This window comes from Acipenser ruthenus, chromosome 42 (genome assembly GCF_902713425.1).
Source record: "Acipenser ruthenus chromosome 42, fAciRut3.2 maternal haplotype, whole genome shotgun sequence".
In the NCBI taxonomy this organism is placed as follows: domain Eukaryota; kingdom Metazoa; phylum Chordata; class Actinopteri; order Acipenseriformes; family Acipenseridae; genus Acipenser; species Acipenser ruthenus.
The window spans coordinates 10,043,143-10,057,439 of record NC_081230.1 but is presented as its reverse complement, the minus strand read 5'-3'; the positions used below and the strand labels follow the sequence as shown (position 1 = coordinate 10,057,439).

Sequence of the window (14,297 nt, the reverse complement as noted above, 5' to 3'; positions counted from 1 at the left end):
AAGGTCTTGCCTTTGTGTCTTGGTTATCAAGAAAGAAAAGAAAATCAAACACAAACGATTGATAGAAATCAAGCAAACACAGACACCAGATTTGATATCCAATCCACATTTAATTTGACACTTAAAAAAAAAAAAAGAAACAGACAGACAGAAACAGGTAGATGACCGATCCTGGTATGGAATGCAGAGTTTCCGATAACGCTACCCCTTCTCTTAGAAACACACGGCAACTATACAGACCGCGCATGTGTGTGTGTGTGTGTGTGTATATATATATATAGACGCACGCACGCAGATAAATTAAGATAAATACACAGTATTGTAAAATCGCGCTAGCTGTCTCTGGGTCTCATTTCCTTGCTCAGACTGTGCTGTCATTCAGAATTACAGCCAGCATTGCAGGAGCAGCCTTGAGATCGTCCCCATTGCAGAAACCCGTGCAAATACGAAATACAGGCAGCTGCTGCCAAAAGACTTGCATCACCCAGAATTTTAGGATTGAGACATCATTTAAAAAAAAATAAAGTATATGAACATAATTTAGATATTTTATTTAACATCACGCAAATCAAATCAAAGAAATATCGCAAAGGAAGCCAGAACAGCAGTACAGTATTTCAAGTTAGATTTCAAAAGGTCACATGTTGCAGTTTCTGGGAAAACTGTAAAGCTGTGGCATGTAATGCAGCATGTTATCGTAACATGCTTCGACAGGTTTCACTGGACTTTGTGAAGCAGAACGAGTTCATTCTGCAGGGGGGGTGAGGAAACTCTTTTTGGCTGGAGCTGGATCAGATCTTCTGGGCTCAGTTTGTTGGAACCAGTTTTGCAAAAGGGTCAGCTGGATGGATCCGGTTCTGTTAGACGACGAGAAAAACTCATCCTCAGAGCTCATCGTGAGGTATGTGGAGAGCGTGGTCGCAGAGATCTGGAACCAAGAAAGAAAGAAAGAAAGAATCAACAGTGAATTAAAAGTCATCAGAACACAAAGCAGAGTTGAAAGTGCTGCTCTGTTTTAAGCTCTCTGCTTGTAATTACATGTTAAATGAATATTTCAATCCAAACCGGGAGAAAAAGACACACACACACACACACGCGCACACACACACACAGAGCACCACACACACACACACACACACACACGCGCACACAGCACCACACACACACACACGCGCACACACACAAGCGTCACCCATTCCACATTCCACTACCCGCGTGATTATCCACAGCGTGTAGGCAACAAGCTCAGGGGTGTCTGTCTAAACCCAAAACCAGGAATGGATCAAACCGCTGCCCAGCGGGAGTCTCACTTCCAGCCCGAGTAGAGCCAGGACTAAGCCCGCTGTGTGTACCTGTTCGCTTGCTGCACAGCTTGTCTTTGACGTTCTCCGTTTCGTGAGAGAAGAACTCAATCAGCTCATCTTCGTACTTCTCCACGATAGCCTCGCACTGCAACAGAACACACAGGGAGGACTTTACCAAGCCTGCCACCCCAAAGCACTCCCCAGGGGTGGCAAGAAGACTCCTATTGCACAGCAGCGCCACCCACTCCTGGTTTCACTGGGAGTGTGTCAGGCACACACACACCTGAGCTTGTTACCTAGACACTGGGGCTAAACCAAGCACATACTAAAACCTGGAATGGGTGAATCTGCTGTGCAGTAGGAGCCCCTCTACTCCCTCGAGTCAGCCCCAGTGTACAGAGAACAAGCTCAGGTGTGCGTCCGATTAAAACTCCTAGTAAAACCAGGAACGGGTCTAACTGCTTTGCAATGGGAGTCCCTGCGTTGCACAAGGGAGAGGTGCCACTCACAGTGAACTTGAGGCTGGCGGCGGCCCGCGTGTCGAACCTGCTCCCCGACAGGTCCGTCTTCTTGCCGTCCCGGGAGACGATCCGCTCGTAGGAGGGGCGCTGAGAGCCGGGGTCCTGCTTCTCAGCGTACTCCGACATCTTCTCACAGACGCGCTCCATCACCTCCAGCAGGCTGGACTCGGAGCGAGCGAAGGGAACCTGCGTGGAGAGGGGAGCCGCAGGGGTTCAAGCTTCGACTCCAAACCCCCCCCCGTCTTTACTGCCCTCCGCAGCTCTGTGAGCAAGACTAGCAGAGGCACGTACCTGCGAGGAGGGTGTTCATGGTGTAAACGCCCTTTACCTCTGAAACCTCACGCATCGCAGGCAGCTTTCTGTTCTAGTTTTGGGGGAGGAACGTGCGCCCGCATTGCCAGCTAACATCACAGAACACTGCTAAAAAGATTTAGCAGCACAGGAGAACTGAAGCCGCTGCTGTCACCTACCCTACTCCTCTGTGCCATTTGCAAATCTGTACTTTAGTGCTGTTTTATTCTAGTTAGTCGAGACAGACAGAGAGAGAAAGGCTCACACCGTGGACCTCACGATTCAGTGACGGAAATAAGACTCCCGTTGCACGGCAGTTCGATCCACTCCATGCTTTACTGTGTGGAGATTTTAAATCTGGAAGGGATCAGACTGCCCTGCAGTGGGGGTCTTGTTTTCCGTGGGGGGACACACAGAGGAGACGGGACCCTACCTCTCTGATGGACTGGCTGCCGTCCGGGTTGATCCTGAAGGATCCTGCCTGAATCGTTTTCTTGGGATCGATCTGAGATATCTCCCACTCCATCTCATCCACCAGGGCTCGGCAGGCTGCAGGGACAGAGGGACAGACACGGGGAGAACACCAGTTCAGACTGGGGACAGGTCTCACCAATCCTGTCTCTCCTACCCCCCCTACAGGGCTCACTACTGTACTGCATCAACGTGCCATTCCCTTTGTGGCAAATCTGCATGTGGCTGTACAGCTTCAATGGAACCCCAGTGATTGCAAGAAGACTCCCGCTGCGTAGCAAAACGTTTGCTTCTGGAGCTCCACAGTTTAATAAGACCCACCTGAGCTTGTTACCTGTACAATGTGGCTAATCAAGCTGGTTATAAAACCTGGAATGGGTGACGCTGCTATGCGACAGGAGTCTTTTTTTCCATCCCTCTCTTATATTTATGTCATTATAAATCTTTAATATCTATCTATCTATACAGACCGTACCTCCACAGTGCAGATCCTGGCCTCTCCTTCCGTTCACGCTCTGCAGCAGCAAGGCGGCCGCCGCGCACAGGCACAGCGCGATCAAACAGGTCTTCATCTCCCAGACCGGTCCTTCAAAATAACAAAACCGTTTAACCCCATTCAGGTCCGAGAGGAGTCGAGCGCTGGCTGCTCAAAACGGGTTCTTCTTAAAACACCTGCTGCTTCGTGCAAAACGTTTTTAAACCCTGCTGGTTCGTGCAAAACGTTTTTAAACCCTGCTGGTTCGTGCAAAACGTTTTTAAACCCTGCTGGTTCGTGAAAATCGTTTTTAAACCCTGCTGGTTCGTGCAAAACGTTTTTAAACCCTGCTGGTTCGTGAAAAACGTCCGGCTGTGGAGCCCTACACGCCCCACGGAGCTCCACAGTGTCACTCTAGTATAAACAAACTCAATTTTTCTCATTGCGGTACAGTGGTTAAAATGTTACACTGTACGCTGTGGCGATACACTGCTTATAAATACCACGACTCGATCTCGGGCTGTTTAGCCAATGAAACACAACGCTGCCATTCATAAACACAGGAAAACCCTACAGCATTTAACCCCCCTGATTTGGTTAAAAAAAGGTCACTAAATACATTATATATGAATAGTCCTTTTGATATGACTCGTTAAACTAAAAGAAATCAAAGTTTAGAAAAATGCCACCTTATTAACTGGAGCCTTGTCCTGTCAACGCAGCACCACAGCAATGCTGGCGAAAGTGTTACCCGTGTTTTAAATGCAATGTCCCAGAGCGTTTGTTAAACAGATATTCATCCCGAATACTCGACGTGTTTGTTCGAGTTGTGTTGTTTGCACGTGTAGCTACTGAAGCATTCTGATCAAGAGACCCCAGAACGCTCCGTTTAATCAAAAGCTACACATATATATTTTAAAATGATCCTTTTATTTAAAAGCAACACTAGCACTAATCTCTCATTTTAAAAGTTAAATATCCCCACCCCCCCCAGGTTAGTTATTGCGTATCTTTGGAAATTACAAGAATTTCATCACGGCTTCTAAAATAATAATAATTAATTCATTACAGTACAAACCATCCGTGTGAAACACATTTACTAAGCTGTTGTTGCGTCACGCAAAACTCAAACAGTAAGATATTTTAATGACAGCAACAAAAAAACCAGTTAAATATTTGCCCAGAAAGAGCGACTTACTAGATCATCAATACAAACAATGCCTGCTCGATTCGGAGCGCTCCGACGCGTTCTACAACCTGGTGACGTAGCAGCACATTCGAGGGGGCGGGGCAACCAGATCGCATACCAGAAATAAGAAATCATTCTTATAAAGCCGATTCAGCGAGTACAGCCAACAAACACGATGCCGTGCTGTCCAATAAAACGAAAAACCAGCTCTGCTTTATTATTATTATTATTATTATTATTTTAAATAGATGTAGGAGGTTTAATATCTGTTCACTCTGTAGACAGGCGATCTTTGAGACTGCCTACACTTTTCTGAGGTCCCCGACGCCGGCTGCTGCGTGGCGCTTCCACGCGTGCTTTCCGAACTCGCGGGGGAGCTGCATATCACTTCACGAAACACACGATTGGCTCCCAGATTGGCCTGCGTTTATCATGAACGAAACGACCTCGTTAAAATAATGCAATGCGTGTGTGTGTGTGTGTGTGGAGTCAGTGACGTGCAGAGGACATTAAAAGGGCAGGATCTCATTGAGAAAAAAAGGGGCACTTTTCAAGCATCGCGTGACTGAGAAAAAGGGAACTTTTGGGGCAAAAAAAAAACCTTTCCCTTTTACATAATCCATTCCAATTCCAGGAATTATTTTGAAGGTATTGGAATCGATTAAAAGGGAATTGGAATCTGGAATTGATTAAAAGGGAACTGGAATTGGAATCTGGAATGGATTTTAAAAGGAATTGACCCCAGCCCTGCTGATACTGTAGCTAACACCAGTATTGCCCTCTCATTGGTTGATGTAATACTCTCTGCATCTTTATTGGTTGAAAAGTGTAGATTCAGAAAATACATTTAGTCAGTCAGCTGACACCTCGCTGGTCAGGTGGAGGGTCACTCCAGCCCACGGGGGGCAAGGCTGTTTGCTGGACCCCCTGCATGAACGACTCCTCTCACCTGACGCGGTTTATTTCAACTGCAAGGGAAAGAATGACAGCTGTCTAGAATGAGCCGGTGGACTCTGCAGTGCGTCTCTGAAAAGGGGAATGCGTGTTAAATAATAACAAAACAAAATACATCAAAAACACGGCGCCCTTTTATAGAACAAAGTAAAACTTTATTGAAAATCGTAAGGCATTGTCATAAAGGCATATCAAAAAGGGCCTTCCATTCCTGCTCATGCATCACTGTTACATATATAAAGTGTATTCATTCCTGTTTACAGCAACATCAAAAACAACTCCTGCATTCTCGTATAGAAGGAGGGAAGTAATGCATTTCAAGGTCCAGTAATATGATGCTGGCATTTAGTGAAAAATATAAAACACAGTCCAGGTACAGCAACCTAACCCCGCGAGTCCAAACCAGGGTCGGGTCGATCTCTGGATTCCAATTCCAATTCTAAAATCAATCCTCAATTCCAATTCTAAAATCAATCCTCAATTCCAATTCTAAAATCAATCCTCAATCCTCATTTAGAGACGTCATAATAATCACTGCAATCATTCAACTGCTGTCATTTGAAGCCAGTGTAACTGTCTGACTAACAGCGACTTCAGTTGAAGTGATTCTCTGCCACCGTCTGTGAGAAGCTCGTTTGAACTGAACGCTGTTCATTTCAATTCTGTTTTGGAATTGATGAAAAGGGAATGGGAATTATAACTGATTTTAAACAGGAGTTGACCCAGACCCTGATCCAGACTGACAGCTGATCCATGCTACCCTAACGAAATGCATGCTGACACAAGACACCTGCGTGTTTTTAGAGCAATCGAAGCACAACGCTCCCTCTTGGTTTATGCTGTCCGACTTGCACATCAAAAAAACAAACTGGGAAATACTGAAAACGGTACACTGGAGAAGGATCCCTTTGTACAGGAAAATAGAGGACTTGTAGAATTCCCAGTCCCAGCAGTGTTTCTGCCTCCTTCTTCACTCTGGAGTTGTGTATGGGGTGTTGCTTGCGATGTCTCTGTTGCTGGCGATTGCTGTTTCACCCACCCGATGTTTTCCCCAGCCGTTTAAAAAAATAAAATCAAATATCTGTATTGCTTTCCAGTGCACATAAAAGAGTGATAATGGAGCGAGCCACGTTGACCTGTGCAGTGGTCAACATGCAGTCGTGGCTGACCACCAAGGTTTGGAGCTGTGTGTGTGTGTGTGTGTGTGTGGGGGGGGGGCGGGTCTTGTGTATAAAACACGAGAGCCCTTTAGATCATTCAGGGTTGTGATGACTTTTAGGGTATTTTATCACAAAGGGGGTCAGTGTTTCACTTGGCATTGCTACTGACTGAGTGGCTGATGCACTTGACTTGTATAGATAAGATTTGGCTCGGGCTGGCTGGCCCCCGGTATAATTTGAACCCTGCTCCCTGATGTTTCAACGGTCACCGTTGGGAGAGTCTGCGAAGGGCTGGGACTGGTTCCTGTCAGAGTTCTGTGCGGGTCCAGTTCAGCCTGGCCCGTTCAGTACTCGTCCTCTTGTCGCTCTGAAGATCTCCTCCGCGGGTTCTGCAGGCAGCCCAGGAAGTATCGGACCAGGGTTCTGATCAGGTGCTGCCGGCTCCGGTCCGATTGGAGCGCGTGACCCTCGTCGGGGTGGATCTGCAACAACAACAACAGCAGCGGATTTGGTTCGGCACAGCACAGGAGACACAGCGGTTGGAAAGCCTCTTTGCCGGCATGCTTGGGGTGCGCACCTGTAGTGTGTAATTGGAGTCCACCGTGACCAGGCTGTGGAGGAGCTCTGCAGTGTGCTGGAAATGAACACTGGCTGCAGGAGAGACACACAGATCAACACACACACTGTTACACCTCCACGCCATGCCGGCCCTCCACGATTACTACAGGCAGTCATATATATACATATATATATATACACACACATACTGCACATATACAATGGTGAGATCGATCAGCATCGCAGAGGGGGCGAAATGCAATTAAAAGAATTAAGAAATTCACAGCTGGAAATAGATTCTGCCAAGCCTTTACAATATGCATGAAAGAGTTAATATGATCGGAGACTGATACATATCGCCAAACCTGTTTCAGGGATTGAAGAGGAGGGTGAGCTGCCTCTTGCTGCCTCTAGATGGAGCTACTGTCATGAATTCAACTCCCTTGAGCCATGAATCAAAGGGGGTGTGCGCAGAGCTGTGAAGTGACCAGCCTCTCTCTCTCTCTCTCTCTCTGCTGTAGTATTCCTCAGCGCACCCCAATGAGAATCAGCCGCTCAGAGACCTGACTCACCGTCTGCAGTGCCGTGGATCAGAAGGAAACGCTCGTCTCTCAGTCTGTGAGCCTCCTCTAGCAGCGAGGCAGCCTGGAAATGAACACGCGTGGGAGTGCTGTTAATGCAGGCGGGGAGCAGGGAGAGCGTGCTGAGAAGCACGGCACAGCGCAGGACCGCGCGACACAGTCAATTCACACGACACTTACTGCGTACAAACCGTCCTCCTTGGAAGGCAGGCCGAGATAGCGCTCAGAAAACGCTGCGTCTGTACACCACAGAAACAAAAAAGAAAAAACACGACCGTGTTACTTTTCTTTGACCTGTAATAATGTTTTGAGCTCTGCTGCTGCGAGATCGAGGTTTCTCTCATTCGTTCGTCAGCTAAAGGGATGCTCTGGGTTCAAGTCTGGGTTCCTGCAGCTAACTGCCCAGTGCCGTTTCATTTCATTCGCTATAGAGCACAGGTGAAAAAAAAAAAAGGCCCCAATGTGACTTTCCGTTAAGAGGAAGCGAAAGACGCTGCGAGTTAGCATTGCTGCAGTTTGTTTATGAAACTGTATTTCTCTGTTTAGAGAGGTTTAAAAGCATCAGCGACTCACCGTAGAGACTGAAGTCAGTGATAGGAGCGAACGCAGCCGCACATTTAAACTGACCATCTGTCGCTGCCAGCATCTTAAGAGTTAAATATCCACCGTACGCCTGAAAAAAAAAAAATAAAAAAAAACAATCTTATCAGTGTCAATTAGAAGAAAACCTGCAGAGGACGCCGTGCCAACTCTGCAGGCTCATTTGCATCCAGAACTCTTTCTGGAATGAATCAAACTGCAATGCAATAAATGCCGTACCTTCCCATACAGAGCAATCCTTGTGTGGTCGATGTAAGGCTGCTGTATCAACCACCTGCAATAAGAAATTAATACCAGCACATTATCATGCATTCAATTCTTAGAAGGAGAGCTGTGCAGTGGGCTTTGGGAATGAAGACTTTCCTGCCCTCAGCACCACGTTCCTGGATCCTCGGCTGATGCGCTATCCTTGCACTATTGCACTGCCACTATGTCTTTGTAGATATAACGTGTTGTAATCCTAACTTGCTGCATCCTACTTCATATTGTATTCTAGTAGTATTATTTGCACTGACTGTAAACTACACTGTGTTTAAATATGAAGCTTGCATTGTAACCCTGTGCTGCCCTGTAACACCTGTAAGTCACCTTGGATAAAGGCGTCTGCCTAATAAATAAATAATAATAATAATGATATAAGACAGCTCTGAAGTAAATTTCCACAAATGGGCAGAACAGCGCCCCCTGCTGTTGGACCTACTCCACTGCTCTCAGGTGGTCCTTGACCTCGGCCGATCCCAGTTTCTGCCGGACCGCCTGCTGCAGCTTCTGGCCCTGGTTCCCGCTCCCCCTGCCATCCAGCCGGGCCAGAACCGCCCCGAGAGAGCTGGACAGAACCGAGGCCCAGTCCAGCGTGAACTGTTCCGTCACGGACTGACTCCCCGGAGTGCCGTCACTGAATAGGGCACCCGGGAAACAAAGAGAAGACACAAGAGGTTCCACCAGTCAGTGCAACTGCGAACAGGAACACTGTGTAACTGGCAGTGCTGTAGGAGGCATATCAGCTGCGGTTTGCAGTGGAGTTCTGATTGCATATCCCTTTGAAATGTTTAAAGTGGGAGGATTATTTTAACTTGGTCGCCTCTTATCTCCTTTACAGCATGCATTCTGGCATCACGCTGTAATTATAGACAACTGGGAATGCATAAACCTTCAGAAACAGCATCCTGCCGTTATCTCAGAACCAAATCACAATTACAAGCATCATCATCATCATCATCATAATAATAATAATGATTTTTACTGCTGTATATACCCTCTACTCCGGCCCTCGAGGGACCGCGGGGGTCTTCCGGTTTTCATTCCAACTCAAGCTCTCAATTCACTTCACTGATGGAATTATTTGTTCAATTGGACGTGTTTCATATCCCTCCCCCTCCCACCCACCCCCCCCCCCCCCCCCCCCGCTCTGAACTGACCTACAGAGTCAGTCAATACGAACAACAAAGGCCTGCCCGCTATCTGTGGCAGGAGGACGGCTGCTTACACAACGAGGAGGAGGGGGTGCACTCGGTCCTTGTACCCCACTGGCAGGGACAGCTTCAGCTGCAGATCTGCAAGGCAAGCAGGGGGGAGCAGCTCATGAAAAGAACACACAACCACGAGGGAGATGCAGCCGGCTGCTCAGAACGACAGGTTTTTTTTTTTTTACCGTAGCTGTCCGCGGGGATGGTCTGGAACTCCGTCTCTGGAAGCCTCTTCCTCCTCAGTGCCTCCTCCAGGGCCTCATTGTCTTCCAGGATGAAGTAATCTGAGAGAGGAGCACGTCAGAACGGCACGGTGAATCTCATGTGACCGTGGTAAAGGGTAAAGGGAAGTTATCGTGTGCACTAGAGCTTGCTTCAACCCGCCCCCTCTACACCTCACCCACCCCCCTCCCCCCTCCCCACTTCAGGACTCACTGCTGGGGTCGTCAGTCTGGTGCACGGAGACCTTGGGGACCCCCGGTCCTGCAAAGACAAGGTGGGGGGGGGGGGGGGGGTCACGCTGTCAATCACTCAACAATCAGGGAATGAATGAGAATATAGAGTTAGCAGAGCCCCACAGCTCCCTGCCCCCTCACCTCCGCAGTGCAGCGTGAAGCTGGTCATGTTGGGGCTGAACTGCGCTCTGAAGAATGTGCAGTCAGCGATGAGGTCACAGGTCACACAGGCCCTCCGGAACACCCCAGCTACGTCCACGCTGCGGACAGAAGCACAGGCTGCTGGAGTGAATCATGATTATAACGATTATTATTATTATTATTATTATTATTATTATTATTTGGTCATTTAGTAATTTAGAGTCTCTGTGAGATTCCACACTCACCTGTACAGGTGTCGGCTCCGTGGAGAGTTCTCTGTACTCAGGAAGTAGCTGCAGGGAGACAGGAAATGGAATTAAAGGGGATGGCAGGTGGCTTCAGTCCGTGATTATCGCATACCCTAAAAATAAGTGGTTGATGCAAAATGCTCTAATGAAATCCAGCTGTAAAATAATTAAAACCAGGTGTTAAATACTGTGGTTTATCCTGGCAGGGTGTACTGGCTGATCGAGTCGATCCCTGAGCTGGATTAGAACTCGTGCAGTCTCTGCTTTAACCCAGTGCTGAGTGCTGATGTCTACTCTCCATCTCAATCACATGCGTTTCCTCAATTCCCGGTTCCTGATATTCCCGTACATTTTTCCGCGCCGCTCGTCAAGCGCGCAGAGGGACGTCACGTCCCAGTTTCCAGACGTCAAGAAGCGAGAGGGGGTCATGGGGGCTGCAGCCTGCAGAGAGAGGGAGGGAGGGGAAGCAGTCTCTACTGTACTGTGTATTTACAATGCTTCACTGCACTTTACTAACCCCTGAAGGTACACAAGGAATCGAGCGCTTGCTTTCTCACTCTGAATTATATTCAGAGCACCCTCTTCACTTATCTATTCAAGAGACTCTCTGCTTCTGAAAAGACTCCTCCGGGCTGATGGAGAGGCTGCAGTGTAGCGTTGCACGATATGCTTCACCTACGCAACTCGCAGTCCCCTCCTACCCCTACCCCTATACCCTGCTGACAGGGCTATGGCAGGGAGAGGGTTCTTACCTGGGTGCTGAGCAGGGCGATGTGCTGGAACTCCCCCCTGGCTCCCTGCTTCACCGGGAGAGTCAGAAAGAACGTGGAGCCGTCCTGGGAGAACAAGGGCTCCTCCTGCTGGGGAAGCAGAGGCATTGCAGTGTTTTTAAAGCCAGGGGCTGTAAATAAATACCACCGACAGAGCCCGGATACACGCGTGGGTTAACCTGCAGTAAAACTGTTGTGTTCTGCGTTAAAAACTCAACCGTGCTAGTTTTCGAAAAAGAAACTAGAGCTGAGGAGTGTTTTTCAATGCCTTGTGTTCTACAGTAGTACATTATGAACGTAACGTTTTAGAGATTAAACAGACTTCGAGAAATGACCTCGAATTAATGGCTACAAAAAAAACCCCAAGGTCAATAAGAAATGATATTAAATAGTGTTTTACCTGTTTAGTGATCCAGGCATCTGAGGTCATTTTGTGTTTCTAAAGAGTTAGGAGGAGAAATAACTAATGAACAAAAAAACGTTTTTAAAGGCTATTTGAATTTTAAAAGCACTGTGGAAAACAGACACAAAAATATTTAAGTCAGAAACACCTTTTTTTTAATTGAAATGAGTTAAGAAGCTGTACAGGGTCAGGGTGACCCCTTGAACTCTGACCTCTCACCTCCAGGCATGCCCCCGTGGTGGCCTCGCAGATGGTGAGCGCTGATTGGCTCTGGGGACGGGTTAACCATCGCACTGCCAGACTGGTGCTGCTGATCCACTTCACCATAGAAAGGTAGTACTCTCTGCATCAAAACAAAACATGTGCCTTAAAATGTACCACAGTACAGGCATAGCAAAGTATGACACAGCATGGTAAAGCGCAGGCAAGCATTGTAAAGCACAGCATAAGGAAGCATTGTAAACCACAGAGAGGTCTGGTAAAGCATAGGGAAGCATTGTAAAGCACAGAGAGGTCTGGTAAAGCATAGGGAAGCATTGTAAAGCACAGTGACAGCATGGTAAAGCATAGGGAAGCATTGTAAAGCACAGAGAGGTCTGGTAAAGCATAGGGAAGCATTGTAAAGCACAGAGAGGTGTGGTAAAGCGCAGGCAAGCATTGTAAAGCACAGCATAAGGAAGCATTGTAAACCACAGAGAGGTCTGGTAAAGCATAGGGAAGCATTGTAAAGCACAGAGAGGTATGGGAAAGCACAAGGAAGCATTGTAAAGCACAGAGAGGTGTGGTAAAGCATAGGGAAGCATTGTAAAGCACAGAGAGGTGTGGTAAAGCATAGGGAAGCATTGTAAAGCACAGAGAGGTATGGGAAAGCACAAGGAAGCATTGTAAAGCACAGAGAGGTGTGGTAAAGCATAGGGAAGCATTGTAAAGCACAGAGAGGTGTGGTAAAGCATAGGGAAGCATTGTAAAGCACAGTGAGGTGTGGTAAAGCATAGGGAAGCATTGTAAAGCACAGAGAGGTCTGGTAAAGCATAGAGAAGCATTGTAAAGCACAGAGAGGTCTGGTAAAGCATAGGGAAGCATTGTAAAGCACAGAGAGGTCTGGTAAAGCATAGGGAAGCATTGTAAAGCACAGAGAAGTATGGTAAAGCATATTAAAAAACAAACCATGGTAAACTAACCCTTATAAAAGTTTCCCATTGTAAAAGTGTAATGAAGCACAGTGACAGCATGGTAAAGCATGGGTGTCAGAGTAAAATGAGTTTCTGGGTCTCAATGAAACTGGCCCCACTGAGGCTCCTACACAGAGCCAGCCTCCAGTCAATGATACAGCAGCTGCAGCCACAGTGGCAGAGGCAGGGCTGCAGCTTCCTCACAGCACCTGGTCCTGAAGGAGTCTGGAGGGATGAGCTCCAGTGTGTGCGCCAATCCGTACAGGTTCACCACGAAGAGCCTGACTGTGGGGATGGGCTGGCCTGCCTGAAAGAGCAACAGAGACGCATCACTACTCCAGCGCTTCAGCCACGGTGAATGCATTATTATCATTATTATCATCACTGCCGCTATTTCTGCTTGCAGCAGTTCAGTGGTGTCACTGCAGCCGACTCACTTTGGGGTAGGGGTAGCGGCTGCTGGAAGGGTAGGCTCCGCCCAGGAAGTGAGGTATTTCCATGTTGGGCGTGGCCGAGTTGTTTATGGTCAGATAGGCCAGCCGCGCCCCGTCACCTGACCACCAGTGCGCTGCGTATGATTGGAGCACCTCCTCTGCCAATCAGCAAACAGAGAGACACACAGGTGAAGATTATCTCACGTTTCCATTTTAAACACTGCTGACTCCGTACTGCAGACGCCAGCGTCGCGACAGTGACGCTGAACTTCAAGTAAAACCTAAAGATGATCAAATCGAGGGCACTTTATTCAGAGCTCACTCAAACTGTTTAATTGTTTTAAAGCTGAGAAGAAACTACCATATTGCAGCTGCACTTCACTGCCCCCTGCACCCTTAGAACAGTTTGATTTTAACTATATTTTTGCACTTTTGACCATGCTTATACTCTGCATTTACCCTGGTTTGCCATGTTTATTAATATGCTTGACCATTAGCTCTCTGTGCTTTACAATGCAGAGGGGGCTACCTTCGTACAGCCAGTCGGAGACCCCGTTGAGAAGAACCCCTTCCTTGCCGGTGGAGACGAGGCGCTGGGCGCTGCTGGACGCGTCGGGCTGGTAGTAGATATTGTTCTCAAAGACATACACCTGAAACCCAGGTAAGACAGCTGAGCGCTACAGCCATGTGAAATGAACCAGTCTCACTTCTGTTAACCATCATGAGCTGGATCTGCTACTGACTTCTACTATGCTGTTACTTCAATATCTATATCTATCTATCTATCTATCTATCTATATATACTGTATGCCCAAAACTATTATTGCTTTGGTAGCCTTTTTTTTTTTTTGCAAGATCATTTTGTAGTCTCTTTGATTACATGATGTTAAATAAAAGATCTAGATTATGTTCAAATAGGTTTTTTTTTTTTTTTTAAATGATGTCTCAATCCTAAAATTGATGCAGTAAAAGGAAAGGTTTTTCAAAGCCTTGGCTGTTGTAACAGGAAGCGCATTACAATTTTGTAAAACCTGAAATGTTTGCTGGCGAGAAACATTCAGTAATTGAATTCACAAAATACAGCATGCCGCAAAATGTGCAGCA

General features: G+C 47.3%; 2 protein-coding genes across 6 annotated transcripts in view; both read right to left on the bottom strand.

Moving 5' to 3' along the window:
- Positions 1-530: 530 nt before the first annotated feature.
- Positions 531-4,436, bottom strand: LOC117971069 (protein canopy homolog 2-like). Of its 2 annotated transcripts, none has more exons than XM_034919044.2 (6): positions 4,261-4,436; positions 3,063-3,173; positions 2,550-2,665; positions 1,814-2,011; positions 1,353-1,449; positions 531-928 (listed from the first exon to the last, which is right to left on the bottom strand). In XM_034919044.2, exons 2-6 carry the CDS (start codon positions 3,157-3,159, stop codon positions 885-887), a joined length of 552 nt encoding a protein of 183 aa, XP_034774935.2. In that variant the 5' UTR covers positions 3,160-3,173; positions 4,261-4,436; the 3' UTR covers positions 531-884. The 2 variants fall into 2 exon arrangements, with proteins under 2 accessions (XP_034774935.2, XP_058867349.1); XM_059011366.1 differs by lacking the exon at positions 4,261-4,436 and adding an exon at positions 3,752-4,237.
- A 905-nt stretch (positions 4,437-5,341) lies between these two features.
- Positions 5,342-14,297, bottom strand: part of LOC131709229 (inactive dipeptidyl peptidase 10-like) — an 18,076-nt gene continuing 9,120 nt past the window's right edge. For 2 of the 4 annotated variants that reach the window (XM_059011362.1, XM_059011361.1), the window contains exons 8-26: positions 13,723-13,843; positions 13,197-13,351; positions 12,969-13,066; positions 11,807-11,930; positions 11,585-11,623; positions 11,167-11,274; positions 10,764-10,855; positions 10,412-10,459; positions 10,167-10,285; positions 10,006-10,053; positions 9,756-9,854; positions 9,591-9,657; positions 8,805-8,999; positions 8,324-8,378; positions 8,078-8,177; positions 7,685-7,743; positions 7,496-7,568; positions 6,943-7,016; positions 5,342-6,847 (exon numbers count right to left, since the gene is read on the bottom strand). In XM_059011362.1, coding sequence (XP_058867345.1) covers positions 6,710-6,847; positions 6,943-7,016; positions 7,496-7,568; positions 7,685-7,743; positions 8,078-8,177; positions 8,324-8,378; positions 8,805-8,999; positions 9,591-9,657; positions 9,756-9,854; positions 10,006-10,053; positions 10,167-10,285; positions 10,412-10,459; positions 10,764-10,855; positions 11,167-11,274; positions 11,585-11,623; positions 11,807-11,930; positions 12,969-13,066; positions 13,197-13,351; positions 13,723-13,843 — 1,812 coding nt within the window. In that variant the 3' untranslated portion in view covers positions 5,342-6,709. The remainder of the gene's footprint in view (positions 6,848-6,942; positions 7,017-7,495; positions 7,569-7,684; positions 7,744-8,077; positions 8,178-8,323; positions 8,379-8,804; positions 9,000-9,590; positions 9,658-9,755; positions 9,855-10,005; positions 10,054-10,166; positions 10,286-10,411; positions 10,460-10,763; positions 10,856-11,166; positions 11,275-11,584; positions 11,624-11,806; positions 11,931-12,968; positions 13,067-13,196; positions 13,352-13,722; positions 13,844-14,297) is intronic. The other 2 variants (XM_059011363.1, XM_059011364.1) reach the window with 2 other exon arrangements.